The 27,569-nt window shown below is 40.8% G+C and overlaps 1 protein-coding gene across 7 annotated transcripts in view; it reads right to left on the bottom strand.

The window, feature by feature from the left end:
- Positions 1–27,569, bottom strand: part of LOC144479443 (phosphatidylinositol 4-phosphate 5-kinase type-1 gamma-like) — a 103,333-nt gene that overhangs the window by 57,153 nt on the left and 18,611 nt on the right. For 4 of the 7 annotated variants that reach the window (XM_078198113.1, XM_078198116.1, XM_078198110.1 and 1 more), the window contains exons 2-6: positions 6,379–6,410; positions 6,180–6,272; positions 5,753–5,794; positions 4,256–4,386; positions 2,567–2,684 (exon numbers count right to left, since the gene is read on the bottom strand). In XM_078198113.1, coding sequence (XP_078054239.1) covers positions 2,567–2,684; positions 4,256–4,386; positions 5,753–5,794; positions 6,180–6,272; positions 6,379–6,410 — 416 coding nt within the window. The remainder of the gene's footprint in view (positions 1–2,566; positions 2,685–4,255; positions 4,387–5,752; positions 5,795–6,179; positions 6,273–6,378; positions 6,411–27,569) is intronic. The other 3 variants (XM_078198115.1, XM_078198112.1, XM_078198114.1) reach the window with 1 other exon arrangement.

Here is a 27,569-nt window from a genome sequence, read left to right as displayed (position 1 = left end):
TTAACAACACCAGGTTAAAGTCCAACAGGTTTATTTGGTGGCAAAAGCCACACAAGCTTTCGGAGCCCCAAGCCCCATCTTCAGGTGAGTGGGAATTCTGTTCAAAAACAGGGCATATAAAGACACAGACACAGAATAATGGTTGGAATGCGAATACTTACAGCTAATCAAATCTTTAAGATGCAGACAATGTGAGTGGAGAGAGCATCAAGACAGGCTAAAAAGATGTGTATTGTCTTCAGACAGGACAGCCAGTGAAACTCTGCAGGTCCAGGCAGGCTGTGGGGATTACAAACAGTGTGACATGAACCCAACATCCCGGTTGAGGCCGTCCTCATGTGTGCGGAACTTGGCTATCAGTTTCTGCTCAGCGACTCTGCACTTCAGCGGTCACGGGCATTCAGCCTCTGATATTCGGGTAAGCGTTCTCTAAGGCGGCCTTCGCGACACACGATGGCGCAGAGTCGCTGAGCAGAAACTGATAGCCAAGTTCTGCACACATGAGGACGGCCTCAACCGGGATAATGGGTTCATGTCACAATTTCTAATCCCCACAGCCTTCCTGGACCTGCAGAGTTTCACTGGCTGTCCTGTCTGGAGATAATACACATCTTTTTAGCCTGTCTTGATACTCTCTCCATTCACATTGTTTGTATCTTAAAGAGTTGATTAGCTGATAGTATTCGCATTCCAACCATTATTCATGTAAATTGAGTCTGTGTCTTTATATGCTCTGTTTGTGAACAGAATTCCCACTCACCTGAAGATGGGGCTTGGGGCTCTGAAAGCTTGTGTGGCTTTTGCTACCAAATAAACCTGTTGGACTTTAACCTGGCATTGTTAAACTTCTTAATCTATTCTGTGAACAGTAAGTTTCGTCTGTATAGCTCACAAGAAACAATACTTTTCACCGTATTCCAACACATGCAACAATAATAAATCGATTCAATCTGAATATCCACTGTCGTTGAAAAAATCTTAGATTATAAATTACAGATTTATTGGCAATACAGATCAAGATCTTCTTAGAATAGAATCCCTACAATGCAGAAGGAGGCCATTCAGCCCATCAAGTCTGCACCGACCACAATCCCACCCAACCCCTTTTCCCATAGCCCCATGTATTTACCCTGCTAATCCCCCTGACACGAAGGGGCAATTTAGCATGACCAATCAACCTAACCCACATATCTTTGGACTGTGGGAGGAAATCGGAGCACCCAGAGGAAACCCACACAGACATGGGGAGAATGTTCAAACTCCACGCAGGGACAGTGACCTAAGCCAGGAATCGAACCCGGGTCCCTGGCGCTGTGAGGCAGCAGTGCTTAGGTTGATATTTCAGGGATGAGTATTCATACACCAGGTGATGCAAGAGCATAGGTTAACCAAGGGTACCTCCTAGCTTTTTAAGTTGAACTCATTGTCCAAGGAAATCAAAAGTATCCCTGCACAGAAAATACACCATTACACACTTCATAATTGTTTTAGAATGATAAACTAGCTCAGCTGGTCAATGTGTTATCATGGTATTGTAATGATGGTACTGAGTCGTACAGGATGGGACAGGACAATCCCACTCGGTCAGTATGGAGTTGCATGTTCTAAACTAATAGTGGCTTTCAAGTGCTCCTGTACTAGGTGGGAACGGGCAGAGGAAATCTGCCAGGACTCCCATTCTTAATGATTATATCTGTGAACATGTCAGTTCAGATCAGGATCTGGGTCAGCTGCAATGACCTCTCATGTGGAACACTGTCCAACATATTGTCTCAGCTAACGGGGAGGAATGGCCTCAAGCAAGGTGCCAGACGGACACTACAGTAGCATGACGTGTCATGGCATAATTCCCACATAGCTTAATTGTCTACTTCTGTCACCTCAATAGACTGGTGTGATCACTATCTTTAAATCAACCTAAGCTAATAATGACCGTGGAAAATATTTCCATTTATAGATTTCCATTAGGAGAAACAAGCCAACCAAATCATCAGTTTGAAAGTTAATGCGAGAAATATGTTAGCACAATTGAACATAAGACCACAACTAGAAATTAATGCTCAATATCAGTTTACCTTATTGCATTTTACAAATAATCCTCCCAATAACTTTACAAGATACTTCAAGTAAAATGGAATACTCAAATCAAGATTTGCAGAGTAACTCGCAGTGACTACGAGATACTTGGTACAATTTATTTTCCCACCATCTTCCCCTGGAGCTACTGACTTGTGTTGGGGTAGAGCTCCACAAAGCGCAATGTTCACCAAATACGCTGATGGTTATTCTTCATCTGACATTGGACAGTGAGAATCAACAGGCTAAACAACAATAGGGTGTTATAGATAAACGTAACATTATATCTTTAAGCAACATCCATTCACTGATACTTTCCATTGAGGGTGCTGGATAGCGACATGAAATTGCGATCGATTTATCTTCACTAAATCCCATGAGAATATCACATGCAATTTGCTGAGAGAGAAGGATTTTTTTCTCACAATCCAACTGAAAAGGAGTTTGTGGCACAGTGTCCACTGCCCAGCATTAAAATAACCTCACTCACCAAATAGTCATCTGGTCGAATTCCAAAGAGTTCCCTAAAGTAACGAAATGCCACTGGAGCATAGGTCTTGAATCTGAAGTCAGGAAAATGATGTGCTGGAGTCAAATTACTACCTTCACTGCAAAATTAAAAGAAAACTTGAGTTTCAAGATTAAATTGTACTACATTTACCATATGCAGCTCAATGCAATAGCTGTTTGCAACATAGCCCAAGAAAGTACTAATGAAATGATCAACATGCCTCTCTACATTTAAACCCACTGACAATTGTAGTATAAGCAGTACAAATACCAATACTGTTAAGTGCTCATCTGAATTCATACACCACTAAACATTTTATACACACATAGATGCATTAAAATATCTGATTACAGCATGATGAATTCCCATTTAATTTTTCTTTCAATGCAGCTATTTAGTAACACTATCTCTGGATATCTCAACAAACCAGAGTGATTCAGACACCAGTGCGAGTAAAACCCAATCTTATTACAAAGTAATTGAATGATTACAGCAACTTTCTTTGGATCACCACCACAGAGTCACTTGTGTTTAACCTCACCATGCTACTTTTATTTTTAAAAAATGCAACAAAATCAATAATGAAAGTAAAAATGTTTCTAAAACAAAAATCTTCAATAAATAACTAATCAGTTCGAGGAAAATACCTGGACTATTTGTTACAATTAAAATTTGATGTACATCAGGTCTGTTGTCCGATTAATTAAAAAATTGCAATTGAAGGCTTCTCTGCTGTAGAGTAAACTTTGTTGAAAACGTGTTCATTGTCAGTGATTCATGTGCTAACATGTGGGTTTGCAGTTGTTTTGGGAGTCGCAACTGTTACAAATTTATTGTTAGTGAACCAGATTTGGATTTGCAAAAAAACTGGTTTTCTTTTTCATTTGTAAATAAACTTGAGATTTGAATCAAACCTGTTTTTCTGGTCTGGTCTCATCTTATACTCCGAGTTGTATATGAATTCAAAAAAATTGGAAATCTAATCAGTTCAATACATTGACTCGTACACCGAAAATACAGTACTTTTGAAGTGCAGTCATTGCGCAGACAAATGTGGTATCCACATCAGTAGCAGCCGGGTCTTGCGAACAGGTGGTGAGGTGCAGGAACAACTAATCTTTAATTACAAGAAAGGTGAACAGTTCTTGCATCTGATGATGTCAGCCTGGTTCACCGAGACCACAGTCACCTCTGAATCACTTGTAAGCTCGAGCCAGTCTACAGACTTCAGCACATTATTACACGGTCACACTGACAACCGTGTTTGCTCTCAAGAAAGAACAGTATTTTTGAAAGTGCAGTCTTTTGGATCAGGAGTTCAGCCAAGGCACTGGTCACCTATCAGGTGGCATTTAACAATCCCATGACACTATCTAAAGAACATGAATTTCTCTTCTTGCCCTGGCCAGCATTGTTCTCCCAACCATTAAATAAACTGATCATTCATTTCATTTCATGTTTGTGGAATCTTGAAATGCACTAATTGACTGTCACATTTGCCTCCATTGCAGTGACTGGACTTCACCTCTGGTCAGAAGGCAGTGGTCAAGTGCTTAGCAACTAAAACTGTTACAGAAACAATCTTAATTAAAAAGGAATGAGAAGAGCTTCATGACTTAATTAGTCACATGCGCCCAAAAATTGTACATGCAGTAAAGACTGACTTACCTGGGAAAGAATATGCTTTCAACTACGTAGAAGTCTTGCATCAGTACATCTCTCTCAGGTTTTGAACTGAGGTTTCCTACTGTGTATCCAATACCCAGCTGAATGGCTCCTTTAAGAGTGGATGAGGTTGTCTGCAACATATGCATATGACAGGTTAACCTTACACTGTACAAGGTAACCCAGTGGTTAGTATCGTTAGTTCCCAGAAGCTTGTCTCGATTTTGAGTAAAATCAACAAGGAATAGAAGGTTTAAAAATAGACCAAGTTAATTTTATTGTTATGAGCACTTCAGCCAAAAGTACACACTGCAGATTATCAGAAACTGTTTATCAGCTTAGCACAAATTTTTCAACTGAACACATCTGTATCTTTAGTAGAAAACAACACAAGTATTGACAAAAGAACGTTTCCATAGATAAGATTTATGTTTTACACACAGGGCACTCCATGATTATCTTGTTTTGGTCATTAACACTGCTCTTTGAAGGCAAAGTTAAACTCAACGATTTGACGGCCTTGACCCCAGATGTTTATTTGGATTATGTAATGAGACCAATAGGTAGGAAATCATGTCACAAGCTGATAAAGGTGGGTGTCTAAATTAGTCTCTCAGCAACATGCCAAACACATTTTTGGCAGTTTATACAATGTTTTAATGTTAGAAATGAAGGACATAAATCAAAGATTGAATTCAATTTAATTACTGTTTCTTATGCCATCTAACCAAAACAATTCACAAACATTAGTGTCAAAATTTATGGGGTTTATTTTAAATAATTATTCAGTGCATCACTTAAATTGCTAAACAAATAAGTATATGCACTTTACACCTCAAAAGTCACAGGCTGCGTCTCAACACACCAAAGGAGCCATCAGAGAAAACGGAATTCATAGAATTCTTACAGTGCAGCAGGACGACATTCGGCCCATACTGACCCACCCAAGCCCTACTCCAGTAATTCCACATATTTACCCCATTAATAGCCCTAACCCACACATTCTGGGATACTAAGGGGCAATTTAGCATGGCCAATCAAGCTAAACCTGCACGTCTTTGGACGATGGGAGGAAACTGGAGCACCTGGAGGAAACTCACGCAGACACAGGGAGGATGTGCAAACTCCACACACAGACAGTTACCCAAGGCTGGAATTGAACCCAGGTTCCTGGTGCTGTGAGGCAGCAGTGCTACCCACTGTACTGCCCATTGCAGAAAATTGCATAAATTTGCAACCGGATCATAGATTGCATGTAAACAACAGCGATATACAGCAACCGATATGGGCCAGCCTACTGAAATGATCTTGAGTCTCTCATTTGTTGGCACGGCTACTGAAAGTCAAGGTTCTTAGTATAACCTCAACTCCACAATCTCCTGAAAGCATTGCAAATAATCATATTCAGTTAATCCTTTTTACCTTGTGACTACAGAAGATGGTTCAATTAATGCAAAGTAAAGGCCAAACACTTAACTACAGTACCTTGGAAAGACTTACATTGTTAAAGTTACTCAAGCTAAGTCCTGTAAGGTAAAAAAGCTGGCCAGAAAAAAAAATAGATTATTAAGTATTCAACAAATAACAGGTTAACATTTCAGGTTAGAACCCAAGCTTCACAGCTTTGATAAGGACACAATTTGAAATATTCTCTTCCCCCTTTTTAGACATCGATGGACTTGGCATGTTTCCTGCATTTTCAGCTTTTGTTTCCAATTTGATATTTAAAAGTTATTCTTTCTATCTGGGCATCTTAAACAATTGCTCAGATTTAGTAGTAAGGTGTTCCCCATTGAAAAGTTAAATTGGGCAAACAGGCAACTCTATTTGCCTGTGATACGACATCATTATAATAGTAAAATGAACAAACCAGACTAGGAAAGCCTGTTTAATTTTAATTAAATTTATATATATGATGACCGAATACCTTTTTATATGTTGTCTCACCAGAAGCATCTACTCCCCTGTGTCCAATCTTTTTGCCTGCAGGTGCATCAATATTTCCAGAGGAAGAGGGCATCTTGAAAAATAATACAAAATATTAAAGATGTTAGTTACATATGCATAACAAGCATTACTAATTTTATCTATGAGAAATTTGTATTATAGCTGTAAATACTGCTCACCTCTGCCAAGACTGTTTTTTTACTGTAAGATTCTGTAAGTGAAGAGAAAAACAGAACAAATTGCAGCATCATACTTGAACAGGAAAGAAAACTATAAAAATTAATATAGGAACAGGAGTAGGTCATTCAGTCCCTCAAACCTGTTGTGCATCAAGTTCAATCAAGAGTGACATGCACCACCATGCCATGTACCTTTCTTTGCTCTATAGTGTTTGGTATCTTAAAATAACCATCAGATATGAACACACTAGTATTTTCCTGCTCACCTGAAGGCAGTGAGCCATACTGCAGTAACTTCCACAGGCACTCGCAGCCCTCTGATGGGGCCATTTGCCATATGGTTCTTGTACCAAGAGAGACCATCATAGTTCGGCCTGACCCTACCCTCAATGAATGCCTGTGTGAAAACTAGGTAGCAATTAGAAGACAGAATTCCATCATGGACATTAATGATAACTGCATTTCAAGCTTTGGAGTTGAGATTAGCCAACTCAGGGCAGGAAGTGTTTTTGGATTCTATGTATCAGATAGTAAACCTAAGTTTCAAGAACATTCATTGTTACTGCATATTCAGGAAGTAAATGGAGCATTTAACTTTTGATAAGTCTCAACCAGGAAATCTGGAAGCAAACCAGTTTAATTTCTTACAATATTTAGCACTGAATATTCAGGATATTTTTGCAGAAAACCTCAGTAAGCAAAGGAGCTCCTGTCAATTAATGTCTTGCAGTCAGCAGAATTTAGATATCTTAAACGTCTACAAATACTACTTGTTTTGATCCATCAACTGCTAGAACCATGCCTCATGTTCAATGGTGAAGGTATTTGCATATTTTTCTACATTAGGTATCCACTTTATTATCAGGGCAAAAGAATTGTGTGAATGAATAGAATATTCACAAATTTTCTCATTTTTTTCCAAAGGCAATTATGACACTTGCTAAAATACAGTTCATGGTGTCAGACACTCTTCAGTATCTTACCCAGTGACCATTAGCTATGCTTGCATTATGTGATTCATGTTTTTTATTCAAAACCCAACAGTGAATGCTGGCAGAGCACTCCATTTTGATTAGGGGTGGGTGCGGCTAGAATAAGAAAGAGAAATGCTCCTCGCCTGGAGTCTTCACTGAACTATTTTCCAGAAGAGTCACTAAGTAAACAGCAGACAGTGAGCCTAACTGGAACTGCCCCAGCTAACAAATAGATTTCTGATGGCACCCCAATAGGTGACCCTTTTGGCACAGTACCAGGAATAGCCTGCATTGTACAGTCATGCTAAATCACCAGTTAGTCACAAATATTAACTGAAAGAAAATCAAGATGAGTGCAAGACCCATTTAAAATGGTCAGATAAATCAAGAAGTAGGGGTTAAGAGGATATGAGGCTTGCATTTTAAAAGCCTGAAAACAGCAGGAAAAGACAGGAGAGGGTTGAAAAAGGATGAGGATTTGGTGGCAAGTGTGGGAAGCATGCCAAAAAAAATCCTTTCTTGAAGGGAGTTAACTGAAAGGAAAACATTTTAACATTAAACACATTCTATTCCTATTTTTGATGCATTATTCCCCGATATATTCAGGGTTTTAACTTGCTTTTCAGAGCTGCACTGTCAAAAGCAAATGTTCAAATCATATGGTCTGTCACAGTAATTTGCCCCCAAGAAAATTTGATCTATGCTGACCCCAGATGCACATGCTTTGCATAGATGCACCTGTATCCACATTAGAATTCATCCGTTAGCAATGGCAGCCCCCAAGCCAAACAACTGTTTTCACATCATAAGTGTATACAGAGTTACTGGGAATGCATATTCTGCAAATTGCAAACATGCATTTCACTCAGCCCTCATTCACTCTACAAAGTTTGACTGCATTCCCAACACTGCCTGTTCTGCACAGCTTTTATATTATCTTGTTTTCCCTTTAATTGGTTTACAAAACATATGAAGCTTACCTACTTTCCTTTAGCTTCAACCAATCAAGCAAAGCAACATTATATTGTAAGTTCGAAAAGTTTCTGATCACAAATTATTCATCTTTATTCTACAGGGGCTTTTTTTGTTAAATGCAGATCTTTGATATTACCAAATTAAGAACTGAAAGTCCCGAGGTGCCGATCAAGCTTTTCATTTGGCAAATCATGCTGCACCATTTAAAGAGCCTATCTTTGCAAAACAGGCCACCTTCTGGATCTCAAATAGCCAATATTCATTAACATTCATCCTGCCTGGGACAAGTGGTGGTAAGAATTAACCGCCCCAAACAAAAGAAATAATTCTCCAAACAATGATGCTACTGCTCCATCTTGAATACATAACTTAATTCAGGTTCTCTTTACTCTTTAAAAATAACAATCTATCACAAAAAACAGCTCAATGAATTTATCCTCTAATAATTCAGTAATACCAACTGATTAGGTCTCAAATCTCAGTTGGGTTAGGACCAGTGGCATTACCATTTTTAACATTTTAAAAATACATCACAATTGGAGAGTTATAGAACAAAGATCTAGGGGTACAGATTCATAGCTCCTTGAAAGTGGAGTCACAGAGTGGTGAAGGGTGCATTCGGCATACTTCGTTTAATTGGTCAGTACAGTGAATACAGGAGTTGAGACATCTTGTTGAAGTTGTTCAAGACATTGGTATGGCCACACTTGGAATACTGTGTACAGCTCTGGTCACCCTATTATAGAATGAAATTTATTTAACTAGAAAGAGTGCAGAAAAGATTCACTAGGATGCTACCAGGACTTGATGGTTTAAGTTATAAGGAGAGGCTGGATAGACTGGGACTTCTTCCCCTGGAGAATAGGAGACTTAGGGGTGATCTTATAGAGGTCTATAAAATAATGAGGGGCATAGATAAGATAGATAGTCAACATCTTTTCCTGACGGTAGGGGAGTCTAAAACTAGAGGGCATAGGTTTAAAGTGAGAGGGGAGTGATAAAGTGTCCAGAGGTGCAATTTTTAGTGTGTCTGGAACGAGTTGCCAGAAGTAGTAGTGGAGGCGGGTACAATTTTGTCTTTTAGAAAGCATTCAGGCAGCGACATGGTTATGTTTGGCATAGAGTGATATTGGTCAATCACGGGCAATTAGGACTGGCTTAATGGTAAAAACTGGGCGGCATGGAAAAGTTGGGTCGAAGGCCCTGTTTCCATGCTGTAAATCTCTAGGACTCTATAACCATCCTTAACCTCCATATTGGGAATATTCAGCCAAGGCACCTACTCCTAATCAGTATCCAATAATATGTGGATATTCAATGGGAATGGATCATTTGTGATGACCCTGAAGAATGAATAGCCTGCCAAAGTTAAATGTCAAAATCCATACGAATAATGACCACTTGGGCAAATTATTTAACAGCAACTGGTTGCCGTAGAGCTGCACCTGAATGAGTCAACAACTTACAGAAAAGGAAGTTCGCAGAGGAAAAAGAGGATATCAAAATTAGTCAAGAACTTAGCTGGGAGAGATAATGCAGTCTTTTTACAATGATGTGAGGAACAGAGTCATTAACAGATTTTGTCCCCTGAATGTGTAAACTGAGCCTTTTGGAAATTACCAGCTGAATTTACGCATAATTTGATTCGCAAAATGCATTCATACTAACCTGCTTTGATCAAGCTTAAAAAATTACATGAAATTCAAAAAGGCACGTGAAGCAAAACACAAACTTAAGATTGATTCAAGTTCCAAATTGTAATTAGCATTAACAATGATAGTAGGACAAGGAACCACAGTCCCAGAATGTGACATCTGTAATTTTCTGAAAGCTGCAGTCCAGATGGCTGTTAAATACTGCCCATCATTTCCACCAGCACAAAAACAAAGAATTGCTTCTCCTTTCTCCACATGAAATGAGAGCAGATTGCATGGCAGATTTGCTATGAATTGACCTGCACGGAAAATCACTGCCCCACTTCTAAGCAGCTCTCAGCTATAATAAACCTCTTCCTTGTAAAGTAAAACCAGCTTATCTGTCACGAGGCAAGACACAAACAGCAGTGCTCTGACTGCAAGTACCCAACTAAATAGGAACACAACAGAACTACAGAGAAATCCAGATTTTCACTGAGAAGTGTTATCTAAGTATTTTCATTCTTATGTAAAGTACTGAAAGTTTTATACTAAGCAAACCACAATTAAACCAGTTGTCTAAGATCATGAGGCTACTGCTCAGAAAGTTTGGCAAATTTCAATAGTTTTGGTGTCCTAGAAAAATTTGCTGAAGCAATTTCAATGTAACTCTTATATGTTAAACACAAAATGAGATAACACATTCCATTTCAAAGCCCATCAGAAACTCCCACATCAGGCTTATTTTAAGAAAAACATTAAGTGAAGTACCTGCTATACAAGAAGGTGGCGTTGTGATAGAATTTGCTAATTTTATACATCATTAAATGTTATTTGGCAAAGCAATTTATTAAATAGTACTTTGAAAGTTATACTGTAGATGCAAAAACAGTAGCCTGCATGCAGGTCACCGAACCACAATGATATTGTAAAAGAGTCTTTGGTTGTGTATTCTATGCAATTATACGCAACCTAATTTATTATGGTTCCATGTGAGAGCCAGCAGCTGTGGTCAGTATCAGCAAGGTTTGGTAATAATAATTAAAAAATTATTGTCCCATTTCATTTCTCCAAAACTTGACTTCCCCATGCAGGCCTACTGCTACTTTCAGTCTGCGTTTAGCGCAGAAGCACTCCCTAATAATCTGCCTTAGCCATAAACCCCTGCAGCTCTCATCCATGCTTCTCTGCTCCTCACCTTGTTGTCCAATGTTCTGCTCCCAAAACGAGATAACCTCCCACCAGCAACCCAATCCACCAACTGCTCTCACGCCATTCAGTAGCTACCCAAGCTCTCAAATTTCCCCAACAACAAACCACAGTGGATTTTCTGTCTCAGACTTCATACTCAAGGTGCCTTTTAGTGACATATAGCCTTTATATTCAAAGCAATCTTGCAACATGCATTTTGACTTTTGCACCAAATCTGTGCTGCCAAGTAAGTAACATTATGGCCTGCTCCCCACCTCCCACCCCAAAAACAAGCAATATTATGGCCTGCTCCAAACCACACCTCGTCTCCCATCCCCACTATTACTGAACAATTAAAAACATATGAAATAGTAGACCATATGGTACCTTGCACCTTCTTCTCCATTCAACCTCATAGCCAATCAGCCCACTACCCATATTCCCTGACTACAAGTGTGGAGTTTCACTCCCAAGGTTTAAATTATATAGAAACAGAGAAAATAGGAGTAGGCCATTCGGCCCTTTGGGCCTGCTCCGCCACCATTCATTATGATTATGGCTGACCATCAAATTCAATAACCTGATCTCGCCTCCACCTCCCCGCGCCCCCCCCCCCCAACACCCCAAAAATATCCTTTTATCCCTTTAACTCCAAGAGCTATATTTAATTCCTTCTTGAAATCTCTCAAAGTTTTGGCCTCAACTACTTTCTGTGGTAGTGAATTCCACAGATTCACCACTCTGTGGGTGAAGAAATTTCTCTTCACCTCAGTCCTAAAAGGTTTACTCTTTATCCTCAAACGATGACCCCTCGCTCTGGACTCCTCACCATTGGGAACATTCTTTTTGAATCTACCCTGTCTAATCCAATCTAAATGTTAAAAGCTTTACGAGATCCCCCCTCACTCTTCTAAACTCCAATGAATATAATCCTAACTGTCCTCATATGACAGACCTGCCATCCCAGGAATCAGCCTGGCAAACTTCCACTGCACTCCCTCTATAGCAAGAACATCCTTCTTCAGATAAGGACACCAAAACTACATGGTGGCACAGTGGTTAGCACTGCTGCCTCTCAGCGACAGGGACCCAGGTTCGATTCCTGGCTTGGGTCACTGTCTGTGCGGAGTCTGCACATTCTCCCCGTGTCTGCATGGGTTTCCTCCCACAGTCTGAAAGATATGCTGGTTAAGTGCATTAGCCATGCTAAATTCTCCCTCAGTGTACCCAAACAGGCACTGGAGTGTGGCAACTAAGGAATTTTCCCACTAACTTAATTGCAGTTTTAATGTAAGCCTACTTGTGACACGAACTAAACAACACTGCGCACAATCCTCCAGGTGTGGCCTCATCAATGCTCTATACAAATGCAGTAAAACATCCCTTTTCCTGTACTCAAATCCTCACGCTATGAAGGCCAACATACCATTTGTTTCCTTTACTGACTGCTGCACCTGCGACTGATGCACAAGAGCACTAAGGTCTTGCTGAGTATTACTTCTCTTAATTTACATCCAAATAATAATCTGCCTTCCTACTTTTGTTACCAAAGTGGATAACCTCTCATTTATCCACATCATACTGTGTCTGCCATGCACATGCCCATTCACTCAGCCAGTCCAAATCACGCTGAAGCATCTCTGAATCCTCCTCACAGCTCACCCTCCCCCCAACTTTGCACCATTTGCAAATTTGGAGATAATACATTTAGTTCCCTCGTCCAAAATTAATATATAACGTTAACAGTTGGGGTCCAAGCACAGATCCCTTCAGTCCCTACTAGTCACTGCCTGCCAATCAGAAAAAGGCCCATTTATTCCAACTCTTTGCTTCCTATCTATCTGAAGACACTACCCACAATCCCATGCTTTAACTTTACTTAATAATCTGTTACATGAGACCTTGTCGAAAACCTTCTGAAAGTCTAATTAAACTACATTCCCCAGTTTTCCCTGGTCAACTCTACTAGTTACATCTTCAAAGAATTCCAGTCGCTTTGTCAAGCATGATTTCCCTTTGGTAAATCCATGTTGACTTTGTCTGATTATACTACTGCTTTCCAAATGCTGTACTATGAAATCCTTGAAAATGGACTCTAGCAACTTTCCTACTACCAACATTCGGCTTACTGGTCTATAGTTCCCTGTTTTCTCTCTACCTCGCTTTTTGAATAGCAGGTTTACATAAACTAACCTCCAACCTGTAGGAACCATTCCAGAGTCCAAAGAATTTTGGAAAATGCCTGCCAATGGATCTATTATTTCTAAGGCCATTTCCTCAAGTACTCTGGGATGAATATTATCAGGCCCTGGAGATTTATCCACCTTCAATTCCATTAATTTCTCCCAAGCCATTTACCCACTAATGCTGATTTCCTTCAGTTCAAATTTGTTTCTCTCAGAACTTCTGGTACATTATTCATGTCTTCCTTTGTGAACACTGAAGCAAAGTACGAATTTAATTCCTCGGACATTTCTTTTTCCCCATTATGAATTCTCCCGTTTCTGACTGTGAGGGGCCTACATTTGTTTTTGTCAATCATTTTCCCTTTACAATACCTTGATGATTTTTAAAATTTAAAACTTAGGAAAAGTATTTCTAAATGTTTTCAAAGAGTATTGTGATTAACTGGATGTGTTTACTAACGGTGAACTCTGTTCATTGCTGCCGTGATTACAGCAAATTTTGGGCCACTTTTTAATGCGCTATTCTGACAAAAAAATCCACGCCCAAAATGACAGCTGCTCTGTCCTCGCCACAGATGCTGCCTGTCTTGCTGAGTGCTTCGACTATCTTTTGTTTTAAGTTTCCAGCAGCTGGGTTTTTTTTCTTTTTTATCCTTTCAATTAAACTGGTAATAGGAATATCACTAATGGCAAGCAAAATGATACCTTTATCGAAATACATAATATATACTAACCCCCAGAAAGCACTTGCAGAGTAACTTTCAGCTACTAATCTCAATATACTTTCTGCTCCAGACATTGTGGGTACTAAACCATCAGTTACCCAACTCTGGGATGTCAGAGAGCTGAGATGCAGTGCAGTCCAGCACAAAAATAGTTACTGATCACTATTAGAGCAGTCACCACAGTTTCAGGAAAGTGAAATTGTTCTCTTAAAACTATAGAATGTATATTCATCTTATTCACTTTGCAACTGCTCAAAGGAACGTTAGTGGAATCAGCAAATTACTGTTGCAGGTAACAGGAGCAGACTTTTGCCCGTTACTTGTTATGAGTGTGTTGTTGTTCATATCTCGGGGCAATAAAACTAAATTGCAGCTAGCCAATCCGTACATAGCAAGGACTTAAATATAGCAATAACTGGGTGCTGTATTGTCAGAGATGTTAAATTGATGCCCCATCTGCCTGGCTTTGGTGGGTTTTATAAACCCCACTGCACTATTTAAAGAACAAACTTGCATTTATAGATCTCATTAGTAACCTCCAAAGTGCTTCACAGCTACAGTTAATTATGTACATTTGAAGTGCAATCATTGTTACAGTGTAGATAAGCACAGCAGTCATTTTTTTTTAAATAGCAAGATCCAACAAACAGCAAACGGGATGTCTGACCAGCTAAATTGTTTTTTAAAAGGAGGTGTTAGTGAATACTGCATGTTGGTCACAAAAGCAGCAGGCCTCCTCAGCTCTTCAAGAGATGCCACAAGATTTGTCAAATCAAGGCCAGTAACTTACCTGAGCGTTGATATCACATCCTTGCTTGCATCCCCTCGTGACTTTTCTGCTGCGTTGCAGATTTTCAGCATTGGCATTTCTCTGCAAGAATCATTACCTGGCAATCAGGAGCAAAGTCACTGGTTGTTCTCTTTCTAACCAAATGGTAACTCGCCACTTAACACAGAGCATGAATTGACTTTGGAGCCTCTTATTCTGTGTCGCCAATAATGCTCCCTACTAAATTATCAGGGAGAGGAGATTGAAGTTATCTTTTTCAGCTCATCCAGTTACGTATCAAACGTTCCTCTAAACCAGAACAACCATACAATAGCAGAACAGCAGCATACCATATTGCTGACTAATTCATTTCACAATATTGCTGACTAATTCATTTCACAAGCAAGCTTACATACATGCTCAGTAGATCTCTCTCCTCCTCCCTCCCCTCCTCCCCCCACCCCACCCCCCAATGTGCTGCAGTATGGAGGGAGATAGGATCTAAACCTGTCAAAGGAGTTTTAAGATAACTAATCAACTGACTTTGCCGGGAGCCTTATTTACAGAACAATTCAATTATATAAACATAATTTCCAAAAATAATAGATAAGGAAGATAGTCTATGAGGCAATAACTGCAACCTTATCATTCTAAACTACTACTAAATAAACCACTGTGTTTGATCAGTCGACAAAAAGGCATCTAGCAATCTGCTGCTGTTGCTATCTACACATTGTTTCAATGAAAAACTACCCTGCACACAAACCACAATTAGTCTAAGTGATACCTTCACAATAGGGCAGTAGACATCATCCTGTAACAACTTGCAGTTGTATAGTACCTGTTCCTTCAATGTAGGAAAACATCCAAAGGAAATTGAGAAAGATGACATTCACCAGACGACCAAACATTTGACAAAACAGGTGTTTTTCAGAGAAATATTTTATGACGGAGGGGTTTGGGGCGAAGGGGGATCATTTGCAGAACTAAGCAGCTGATGCTTCAGATGCCAATCATGGGTGCATGAGAGATTAGACACAAACAAAAATTTCTGCTTGCGGGTGTTGATTTTAAAAGTTCATTAGTCACAAGTAAGGCTTACATTAACATTGCAATGAAGTTACACATGAAGTCATGCAAGACATTCAAGACATTGGAGGAAGACGATGCTGATCAGTGAGCAAGATAATGATGCCAGGTAGGGCACTGCTCAAATGCGCTGGAGCGTACAGAGCGTTTATGATGAGGTTGCTTGAAGACCATTGGAAATATTGACTGCATGTAAGAAAGGCATGGATTAGGGCATCATTGATAGATAGACTGAAGAGGAGACAAGTGATGTTGTAGAAATTGAAGTAAGGAGGTCTTTTTCATGAAAGCAAAAGATCATACACTCACTCAGGCTGAATAAAACACCAAGTTTACAAACATCAGGCTGGGGAGAGAAATGGAATTGAGTTCAAGGGTACACAATTTGTGGCAGGGCCAAAGACAATTTTGTGGTTAGTTTTCCCAAAGTTCACCTGGATGCCAAACATGCACACAGCACAAGGACAATTTGAAACAAATGGTACAGAGATAGAGGTGTGCTGTCAACATGCCTTTGGAAGCTGACTCCATGCCTACAGATGCCACCAGAGGATAACAAAATTGAAGAAACGAGAACCATGGATAGATCCACAGGACTTGTAGGAAGTGGAGATACTTGGTTTATAATCAGCCAGGAAAAAAAGTAGTATCAAGCAAAGACTGTTCCAATTACCTGGGATCGACTGAAACAAAAGATACTCTGGAGATAGGAGAGGGCTAATGCACCATGATCACAATCACAGAGATCATTTGTGACTTTGTTTATGCCAGTTTCAATTCTGTGGCAAGGCCAAGGTCCTAATCCAGAATGATTCAATCAGGGGAACTGCAGGAAAGTTAGGCACAGCTTGGAAAGCAACAAGCTCAACATGTATGGAGATTAAAGGGATATTAAAGATGCAGAGTTTTGAACAAGAGGGTGGGATTTTTGAGGGGAGTGGTTGACAACAATCTTGAAAGGGAAGTGTATCAGCTGACAAGGAGCCCAGGAAGGAAATGTTGGATGGTCAGTAGATTAGTGTGAATGGGCTCAAAAAAAGTAAGAGGTTGATCCCATAGATAAAATGAGCCACGTAAAGGGAAATAGGAGAGACAATTGAGAAAGAAAGGTTAAGGGCTAAGGAACATAGGAGATGGAAAAAAATGGGCTATTCAGCCCGTAGAGCCTGATTAGTCATTCAATTAGATCATGCTTGATATTCTACTTCAATGCCATTTTACTGCAATATTCCCACATCCCTTGACCTCTTTATTATCTAGGAACCTATCAATCCCTGTCTTGAACATACTCAATGACTGATCTTCCATAGCGCTCTAGGGTAGAGAATTCCAAAGATTTACCACCCTCAGTGAAGAAATTCCTCTTCATCTCAGTTCTAAATTGTGCAACTCTTATTCCGACACTGGGTTCCCGGGTTCTAGACTCACCAGCCAGAGGAATCTACTTTGTCAAGCCCTGTAAGAATTTTGTGTACTTGAATGCGTTTCATTTTTCTAAACTTTAAAGAATACAGGCCCAGTCTCCTCAACCTCTCTTCATAGAACAATCCCGCCATCCCAAGAGACAGCCTGGTGAACCTCTGTTGCACTCTCTCTCCAACAAGTGTATATTTCCTTAGATAAGGAGACCAAAACTGTATGCAAAGCTCCAGGTGCAGTCTCATCAAGGCTCTATACCAGCAGTTCTCAACCTTTTCCTTTATACAAACCACTGGATCATCATCAAAAGCTCTTGTGGACCATAATGTATGCAAGCCATTTTAAACATTCCTTTTAAACATAGCCTATGGCTGACAGGAGTCAAACGGGTATATCAGCAGGTATTAAAAACACAGCTATTTCTAATAGTTTATGATGCACACTCAAATACATTGTAGTCATCACATCTACCTACAGTAGGCCTGCCAGTGGAAACAGATGCTAACCTAATGAGAAGGCTGGTGTCCCCCCACCCCCCCCCCCCCCGCCCCCTCCCCCACCGCCAGACCATCTGGAGTACCCTCATAGACCACCAGTGCTCTATACTATTTGTAGCAAGAGTTCCTAACTCCTGTACTCAAATCCTCTTGCAATAAAGACCAACATACCATTGCCTACCTGCTGCACCTGCATGCGAGCTTTCAGTTACTCAAACAAGGACACCCAGGTCCTTTTGGACATCAACATTTTGCAATCTCTCACCATTTTTAAAAAATACACTGCATTTCTGTTTTTCCTATCAAAGTGGATAACTTCACATTTTTCCACATTCCATCTACCAGCTTCCAGGCCACTCACTTAGTCTGCTTAAATCCCCTTGAAGCATCTTTGCATCTTCCTCACAATCCCAACTAAATTTGTATCACCAGCGAACTTAGAAATATTATATTTTGTCTCCACATCCAAATCATTGATATAAATTGCAGCCCAAGCACTGATCCTTGTGGTAGTTCACTGGTCACAGTCTGCCAACAAATGAGGGTAGAAGGGACAGAGGAGCACAGTTTTAGGTAACTAGTAGAAAGCCACACGTCATTCAGTCACACACTGTTAAAAAGCACCTTTGTCAGTCTTGACATCGGAAGAGGACAGGGTGGAGGTTTGAACGTGCTGTTAACATTAAATGTCTGGGCCCATAAATTATATGGTGACTGAACAAAGTACATAGGGCATCCAGTAAACATCAACACAACAAAATATTCAGAGAAGATCTTGTACAAACAGTTAATTCTTTTAATCACAATAACTTTTGACCGAACAAAACCTTTTGACAAGTTTACTACCTCACAGCAAAATGTGCAGTTGCTGCAAAACTTTATAAAGCAGAAGTAAGTTGGTAAATCACTCCATGAAAACTTAGTGACACTGTTGTCCTTTTTCAATTGATTCTCAGCCCACTGTTGACAGCTAAGCAACAGATTAAACAGTATCAGATTTTATCAGTAGTGCAATCCTTCATACAACCCTTCTGGAACAATCCAGGCAGCAAATACAGCAAACTTGGGTTACTAAATCCATGATGTGGAGATGCTGGCATTGGACTGGGGTGAGCACAGTAAGAAGTCTCACAACACCTGGTTAAAGTCCAACAGATTTATTTGGTAGCACAAGCTTTCGGAGTGTCACTCCTTCTTCAGGTGAATGAGGAGTTGTGTTCACAAACAGGGCATATGTAGACACAAACTCAATTTACAAAATAATGGTTGGAACGCGAGTCTTTACAGGGAATCAAGTCTTAATAAATCCACCCAAGTATTGCGTCCACTACAGAAATGCAAGGGATTTACAAACACTGCTTTCCAGTCAATTGAAGCACAGCTCCAACATGAATATTTTCAGCATCATATAAAAACTAAATTACTGTGATATTCAACTCCTACTTCACTCCAAATTATCATAGTCACACTTCACTAAAAAAAAACTAAAGAGCTGATCCAACAGGATGATGGCACAAGAAGAATGTTTACAATATTGAAACCATAGGAAGAATATTCATTAAATAAAATACAAGGTATTTGGCATTACTGATGAGCAATATTGTATTTGATGACACAAATGGAAAATTTACTTTCTATGGATAACTGCACAATAAAAATATCAACTGCTACTCAAGGGCAATTAGAGATGGACAATAAATGTTGGCCTTGCCAGAGACATTCACATCCCATGAAAGAATTACAAAATTCCACCCATATCTAGAATTTATATTGGGTTCAGATTGTACTCGCTGGGCGAAATCAACCATTTCAGCAAGTCAAGTCAGCTGGTCTAGAACAAAGAACAATACAGCACAGGAACAGGCCCTTCGGCCCTCCAAGCCTGTGCCGCTCCCTGGTCCAAACTAGACCATTCTTTTGTATCCCTCCATTCCCACTCCGTTCATATGGCTGTCTAGTTAAGTCTTAAACGTTCCCAGTGTGTCCGCCTCCACCACCTTGCCCGGCAGCGCATTCCAGGCCCCCACCACCCTCTGTGTAAAATATGTCCTTCTGATATCTGTGTTAAACCTCCCCCCCTTCACCTTGAACCTATGACCCCTCGTGAACGTCACCACCGACCTGGGGAAAAGCTTCCCACCGGTCACCCTGTCTATGCCTTTCATAATTTTATACACCTCTATTAAGTCTCCCCTCATTCTCCGTCTTTCCAGGGAGAACCACCCCAGTTTACCCAATCTCTCCTCATAACTAAGCCCCTCCATACCAGGCAACATCCTGGTAAACCTCCTCTGTACTCTCTCCAAAGCTTCCACGTCCTTCTGGTAGTGTGGCGACCAGAACTGGACGCAGTATTCCAAATGCGGCCGAACCAACGTTCTATACATCTGCAACATCAGACCCCAACTTTTATACTCTATGCCCCGTCCTATAAAGGCAAGCATGCCATATGCCTTCTTCACCACCTTCTCCACCTGTGACGTCACCTTCAAGGATCTGTGGACTTGCACACCCAGGTCCCTCTGCGTATCTACACCCTTTATGGTTCTGCCATTTATCGTATAGCTCCTCCCTACATTATTTCTACCAAAATGCATCACTTCGCATTTATCAGGATTGAACTCCATCTGCCATTTCTTTGCCCAAATTTCCAGCCTATCTATATCCTTCTGTAGCCTCTGACAATGCTCCTCACTATCTGCAAGTCCTGCCAATTTTGTGTCGTCCGCAAACTTACTGATCACCCCATTTACACCTTCTTCCAAATCGTTTATATAAATCACAAACAGCAGAGGTCCCAATACAGAGCCCTGCGGAACACCACTAGTCACAGGCCTCCAGCCGGAAAAAGACCCCTCCACTACCACCCTCTGTCTTCTGTGACCAAGCCAGTTCTCCACCCATCTAGCCACCTCCCCCTTTATCCCATGAGATCCAATCTTTTTCACCAGCCTACCATGAGGGACTTTGTCAAACGCTTTACTAAAGTCCATATAGACGACATCCACGGCCCTTCCCTCGTCAACCATTCTGGTCACTTCTTCAAAAAGCTCCACCAGGTTAGTGAGGCATGACCTCCCTCTCACAAAACCATGCTGACTATCGTTAATGAGTTTATTCCTTTCTAAATGCGCATACATCCTATCTCTAAGAATCTTCTCCAACAACTTCTCCACCACGGAGGTCAAGCTCACCGGCCTATAATTACCCGGGTTATCCTTCCTACCCTTCTTAAATAACGGGACCACATTAGCTATCCTCCAATCCTCTGGGACCTCACCTGCGTCCAGTGACGAAACAAAGATTTACGTCAGAGGCCCAGCGATTTCATCTCTCGTCTCCCTGAGCAGCCTTGGATAGATTCCATCAGGCCCTGGGGATTTGTCAGTCTTTATATTCTCTAACAAACCTAACACTTCCTCCCTTGTAATGGAGATTTTCTCCAACGGGTCAACACTCCCCTCCGAGACACTCCCAGTCAACACATCCCTCTCCTTTGTGAATACCGATGCAAAGTATTAATTTAGGATCTCCCCTACTTCTTTGGGCTCCAAGCATAATTCCCCACTTTTGTCCCCGAGAGGTCCGATTTTTTCCCTGACAACCCTTTTGTTCCTAACGTATGAATAAAATGCCTTGGGATTCTCCTTAATCCTGTCTGCCAAGGACATTTCGTGACCCCTTTTTGCCCTTCTAATTCCCCATTTGAGTTCTTTCCTACTTTCTTTGTACTCCTCCAGAGCTCCCTCCGTTTTTAGCTGCCTGGACCCAACATACGCCTCTCTTTTCTTTCTGACCAGTCCCTCAATTTCCATGGTTATCCATGGTTCTCGAATCCTACCCTTCCTATCCTTCTTTTTTACAGGCACATGTCTGTCCTGCAGCCCTAACAACTGTTCCTTAAAAGACTCCCACATGCCAGATGTGGATTTACCCTCAAACAGCCTCTCCCAATCAAGAGCTGCCATTTTCTGCCTAATCCCACTAAAGTTAGCCTTCCCCCAATCCAACACCTTACCCTTGGGACACCACTCATCCTTTTCCATCACTATCCTAAAGCTAACAGAATTGTGGTCACTATTTGCCACATGTTCCCCTACCGAAACTTTGAAGACCTGACCGGGCTCATTCCCCAGTACTAGGTCCAGTATAGCCCCCTCTCTAGTCGGGCTATCTACATATTGTTCCAAAGAACCCTCCTGTACGCATTTTACAAATTCCTCCCCATTTAGAGTCCCAGCTCTCAGCGATTTCCAGTCTATACCAGGGAAATTGAAGTCTCCCACTACAACAACCCTATTTTTCCTGCACCTATCCAGTATCTCCTGACATATCCGTTCTTCCACTTCCCTTTGGGCTGTTGGGGGGCCTGTAGTACACCCCCAACATAGTGACTGCGCCCTTCCTGTTTCTAAGCTCCACCCAGAGTGACTCGTTACACGACTGCATGGTTTCATCCCTACACAAGAACATAAAGGGGAACTAGACATATCCATTTTCTGTAATCTTCGTTCTTGTAATACGAGTACTTAAGATGAGCCAAAGTGCAAGGACAGGTACCAAATTATTCAATTTGGACTGTACAAGCTAAAAGGTGCATTTTGGAAATGTTTGGTAGGTCAGTTTTCTATTTGCTTCCAGGCATACAACTGAGCTGATATTATCTCAAGATAACACACAGAGATTTGCAATGTCACCATCAGAGGCGAGCTGGGGAAGTGAAAGTCCTTCTTCCCAAACAATGATTGATGGCTACACTGACTTCAAAGTCTTTGTTCAGTCAGCAAGATCCAATACAGACACTGGCTACAGAGTTATTTTTTAAAATGCATTGAATGTAGAGTTCTGCGCATCCCCAAATTGAGAATCAAGTGAGAAACAATGTCAACTTTGCACAACACAAAATTATGCCACTGCAAAACCACTTCACTACTGATTTCAACACTTTGTAAAGACACCAGAGATTGAATTCAAGCACAGTCCCCTCAAAGCTAACCAGCAAAACCATGGAAGTGACAGGCTGAATGTCCTATCTGAGCTAAATTCTCCACTGCAGCAATATTAGAATTGTGACAAGTGACCTTAATTTTGATAAGCTATGGAAGGAAGATCAGGGCAAGACCTGTCAGGGTTCCTGCAAGCCTGTTGGAAGTATCCAATAATGAGCAGAGTAAGACAACTTTGCATTTGGCTTTCATGCCCCCAAAAGTGTATTTGCTTATCAACACTCACCATCAAGACTCATCCTGAACAAGTCAATTCGGTGAAAGAGAGTAATAAGGGATATGAAAAATTGGTAAGAGTTTTTAATTAAAGTTATCACATCATGCTTCAGTCATCCACCTATTCTCTATTCCATAGCAAAATTCAAGTCCAGACACTAAGCCCGAAGAGTGAAACAAATAATAGTATAATAAAAGGAAAAATGCTACGGATGCTGGAAATCTGAAATAAAAACAAAGTGCTGGAAAAACTCAGCAAGTCTGGCAGCATCTGTGGAGAGAGAAACACAGTTAACATGCAGTCTAATTATGTCTTCAGAACAATTATTTCTGTATGTTCCATTGGTGATTCGAAGAATTCTAGGCTGCACTGACCTCCACTAACACAAGCTATTTTAATTCCTCAGAAATATTATTCCTTCCATTCCTCTCCTAAAGGAACCTTCATCCAAAACTATCTTGATAATTGGCAATCTCAAAGGGTGAGATAAAGGATTTGAAGAGTTTATCATAGTCTCTACTGATGCTCACTGGGTTTTTCTACAGTATTTCAGCAGAGTTTGAAAGCTAGAGCTGTGTATGATATGTGTGCACTTGGGAGCTGATTTGAATGCCTTCCGATGTTGGCAAAGTTCAGCATGAGGATGAGAAAGGAATTGGATCCTCGGGTCTTTTGGACAATGCTCTTGCTCAATGAGTAGAACCGAGTGACGGCTTTATTATGGAGCTGGGCAACAGAAGAAAGATGTTCAAGGAGAATAGTGTGGTTAACTGCGTCAAAAGATGCAACAAGGTTGAGAAGGAATGATGCACTACAATCACACTCATAGGATGTCATGTGACTCCAGTTGCAGTTAGAAACCTGATTTGGAGCACTGTTACTGAAACTTACAGAAGAGAAGGGCACAGATCTTTGGCAGAGGTGGGCATGACAACTCTCAATAATCTTGGAAAAGCAATGGAGCTAGAGTTAAAACACCAGAATACTGAGGTTCAAAAGACAGAAAACAAGTAAATTTTCATTCAAGACTTTCATTTTGATTGTGACTGTTTAAAGTAGTAATTTCTCATTCATATTTTAACATTCTTGGTTCATAGTAGACAACAGTTACATGTCAGGGTCTGCACTTCAAAGCCAGAATAAGTCGGGATCCATTACAGTTTGCCTAACACCGCAACAGGTCCACAGCAGATGCCATCTCCCTGGCCCTGCACTCAACCCTGAAAGACCTGGATAACAAAGACACCCATGTCAAACTCCTATTTATTGACTACAGTTCAGCCTTCAACACCATTATTCCCACGAAACTCATCTCCAAACTCTGTGGCCTGGGCCATGGCACCTCCCTCTGCGACTGGATCCTGAACTTCCTAACTCATAGACCACAATCAGTAAGGATAGGCAACAACACCTCCTCCACGATCATCCTCAACAGCGGTGCCCCACAAAGTTGTGTTCTCAGCCCCCACTCTACTCCTTATACACCTATAGCTGTGGCCAAATTGCCCTCCAATTCGATTTTCAAGTTTGCTGATGACACCACCGTAGTGGGTCGGATTTCAAACAACGATGAGACAGAGTACAGGAATGAGATGGAGAATCTGGTGAACTGGTGCGGCAACAATAACCTCTCCCTCAATATCAATAAAATGAAGGAGATTGTCATCGACTTCAGGAAACATAAAGGAGAACATGCCCCTGTCGACATCAACGAAGCAGAAAGGGTTCAGAGCTTCAAGTTTTTAGGTGTCCGGATCACCAACAACCTGTCCTGGTCTCCCCATGCCGACACTAGAGTTAAGAAAGCCCACCAACACTCCTATTTTCTCAGGAAGCGAAGGAAATTTGGCATGTCAGCTACGACTCTCACCAACTTTTACAGGTGCACCATAGAAAGCATTCTTTCTGGTTGTATCACAGCTTGGTATGGCTCCTGCTCTGCCCAAGACCACAAGGAACTACAAAAGGTCGTGGATGTAGTCCAATCCATCACACAAACCAGCCTCTCATCCATTGACTCTGTTTACACTTCCCGCTGCCTCGGCAAAGCAGCCAACATAATTAAGGACCCCACACATTCTCTCTTCCACCTTCTTCCGTCGGGAAAAAGATACAAAATCATAGAAATCATAGAATCCCTACAGTGCAGAAGGAGGCCATTCGGCCCATCGAGCCTGCACCGACCACAATCCCACCCAGGCCCTACCCCCACATATTTACCCGCTAATCCCTCTAACCTACGCATTTTAGAATTCTAAGGGACAATTTTTTTAACCTGGCCAATCAACCTAACCCGCACATCTTTGGACAGTCTGAGGTCACGTACCAACAGACTCAACAACAGCTTCTTTCATGTTGCTGTCAGAATTTTGAATGGACTTACCTTGCATTAAGTTGATCTTCCGCTACACCCTAGCTATGACTGTAACACTACATTCTGTACTCTCTCCTTTCCTTCTCTAAATACGGTATGCTTTGTCTGCATAGCACGCAAGAAACAATACTTTTCACTGTATGTTAATACATGTGACAATAATAAATCAAATAAAAATCAAAGCATACCTTTCATAGAGAAGGAAACGAGAGAGTGCAGAATGTAGTGATACAGTCATAGCTAGGGTGTAGAGAAAAATCAACTTAATGCAAGATAAGACCATTCAAAAGTCTGACAGCAGCAGGGAAGAAGCTGTTGAGTCGGTTGGTACGTGACCTCAGACTTTTGTATCATTTTCCCAACGGAAGAAGGTGGAAGAGAGAATGTCCGGGGTGTGTGGGGTCCTTAATTATGCTGGCTGCTTTGTCTACACTTCCCGCTGCCTCGGCAGAGTCAATGGAGGGAGGCTGGTTGTCTGTATAGCGCGCAAGAAACAATACTTTTCACTGTATGTTAATACATGTGACAATAATAAATCAAATCAAAGTCTGGAACACAATATGACTTTCTTGAGATGAAACGGCACACTGCAGACCAGCTTGAATTACCAATGACACATGGACGAGAGCTTCACAGGAACTAGCAAGTGATGTGTGCAAAGCTGTGCTACATTGTGATCAGGATAATGCACATGATCAAACTAAATTTTACAATAATAGTTTTCAAATCACATCAAAACGCCTTGTATGCAATAGCCAACGCTTAAAGTTATTATTTCTATTCATCAGCATCTATACAATCAGTAATTCTATCACTCTATATCTTAACTAGCAAAACACAAAAATCTAGAAACAAAACAGAATAAGCCAGAAACAATCAGGTCAGGCAGCAGCTGTGGAGAAAGAAGTCTGTTGGTCAACATTTCAGGTCCAAGATCCTTTCTCAAAATTGGAAGATCACCTGAAGATTCCACTTCGCCTTGAAGATCATGTACAAAAATCATCAAATCTGACTGATAAGTGATCTGGCTCATCACAAATGATAAAATAATATACTTTCAGTATTGCTTCATGGCCGTTTATATCTTGTGTATATGGGAATTACTGCAAAACTACTGAATTGTTGTAAAATGACTTTCAGGCAAGTGAATCGTCCATCTCTACCCAGGCAAATCTACATGCGACTCCAGTGCTACAGTGCATGGCTGACTCTTAGTGACATGCAGTGGACAAGAAAGCTGTTCAGTCCCACAACTGAATTGAAGCAAAAAGCTCACAATCACCTCCTCAATGGAGAGTTCTCTCTGGTCAAGCAGTGACTGACTATTCTAGTCAGTGACAAACTGAGCACACTGCTGAGCAAAGAAACAAATGCAAATTCACTACGACACAAATGGAAGCAGCAAATCAAGATGGGATAGCTGGACCATAATACCACTATCAATAGCTGCTACCTAAGTAAATATTGAACAATGCTAAGTTGCTCTTCTGATATCTTTAACATTCAAAGAAAACATTAACGCCCATTAATAAGCTACAAGTGGTGGAGGAGAATGCCAGAAACAAGGCAACTTGTAACAGTTTTCTGACCAGTCAGTAAATTAATGGATATAGAGTTAGCAGATAGCCATATGATTACAACAATAACTGTATTTATATAACACCTTTACCCTAGTAAAATGTCCAATGGTGCTTCACAGGAACATGATCAAATAAAATTTGGCACCAAGCCACACAAGGACCTATTTAGGCAGATGCCCAAACATTTGGTCAAGAGGTAGATTTTAAACAGTGCCTAAAGGAGGAAAGAGGCAGAGACACAGGGAATTTTCCCTCTTTCCTTAAAGAACTGTGCTATTGCTATGCAACAACTTTATAAATTAAGTGAATCAATGTGAATTATCTATCTGCTGTTACTCAAATGTAGGTCCTGCTAATTTTAATATTTAATAAACTGGATTTGTAGCTACAGCCTGAACTACAGCAAAATAAAAATCAAAACACTCCACAGGTCTGGAGACAGAAACCAAATTGACATTTTAGACGGTGACCCTTTGTCGGCTCTGATTTCTGTTTTTATTTCATGATTCCAACATCTTCAGTATTTTGTTCTTGCAAAGTCCAAAAGGACTATTC

Source organism: Mustelus asterias, chromosome 26, assembly GCF_964213995.1.
Source record: "Mustelus asterias chromosome 26, sMusAst1.hap1.1, whole genome shotgun sequence".
Lineage (NCBI taxonomy): Eukaryota > Metazoa > Chordata > Chondrichthyes > Carcharhiniformes > Triakidae > Mustelus > Mustelus asterias.
Note: the sequence above shows the minus strand (reverse complement) of the source record. Positions and strands in the feature narration are given on the sequence as shown.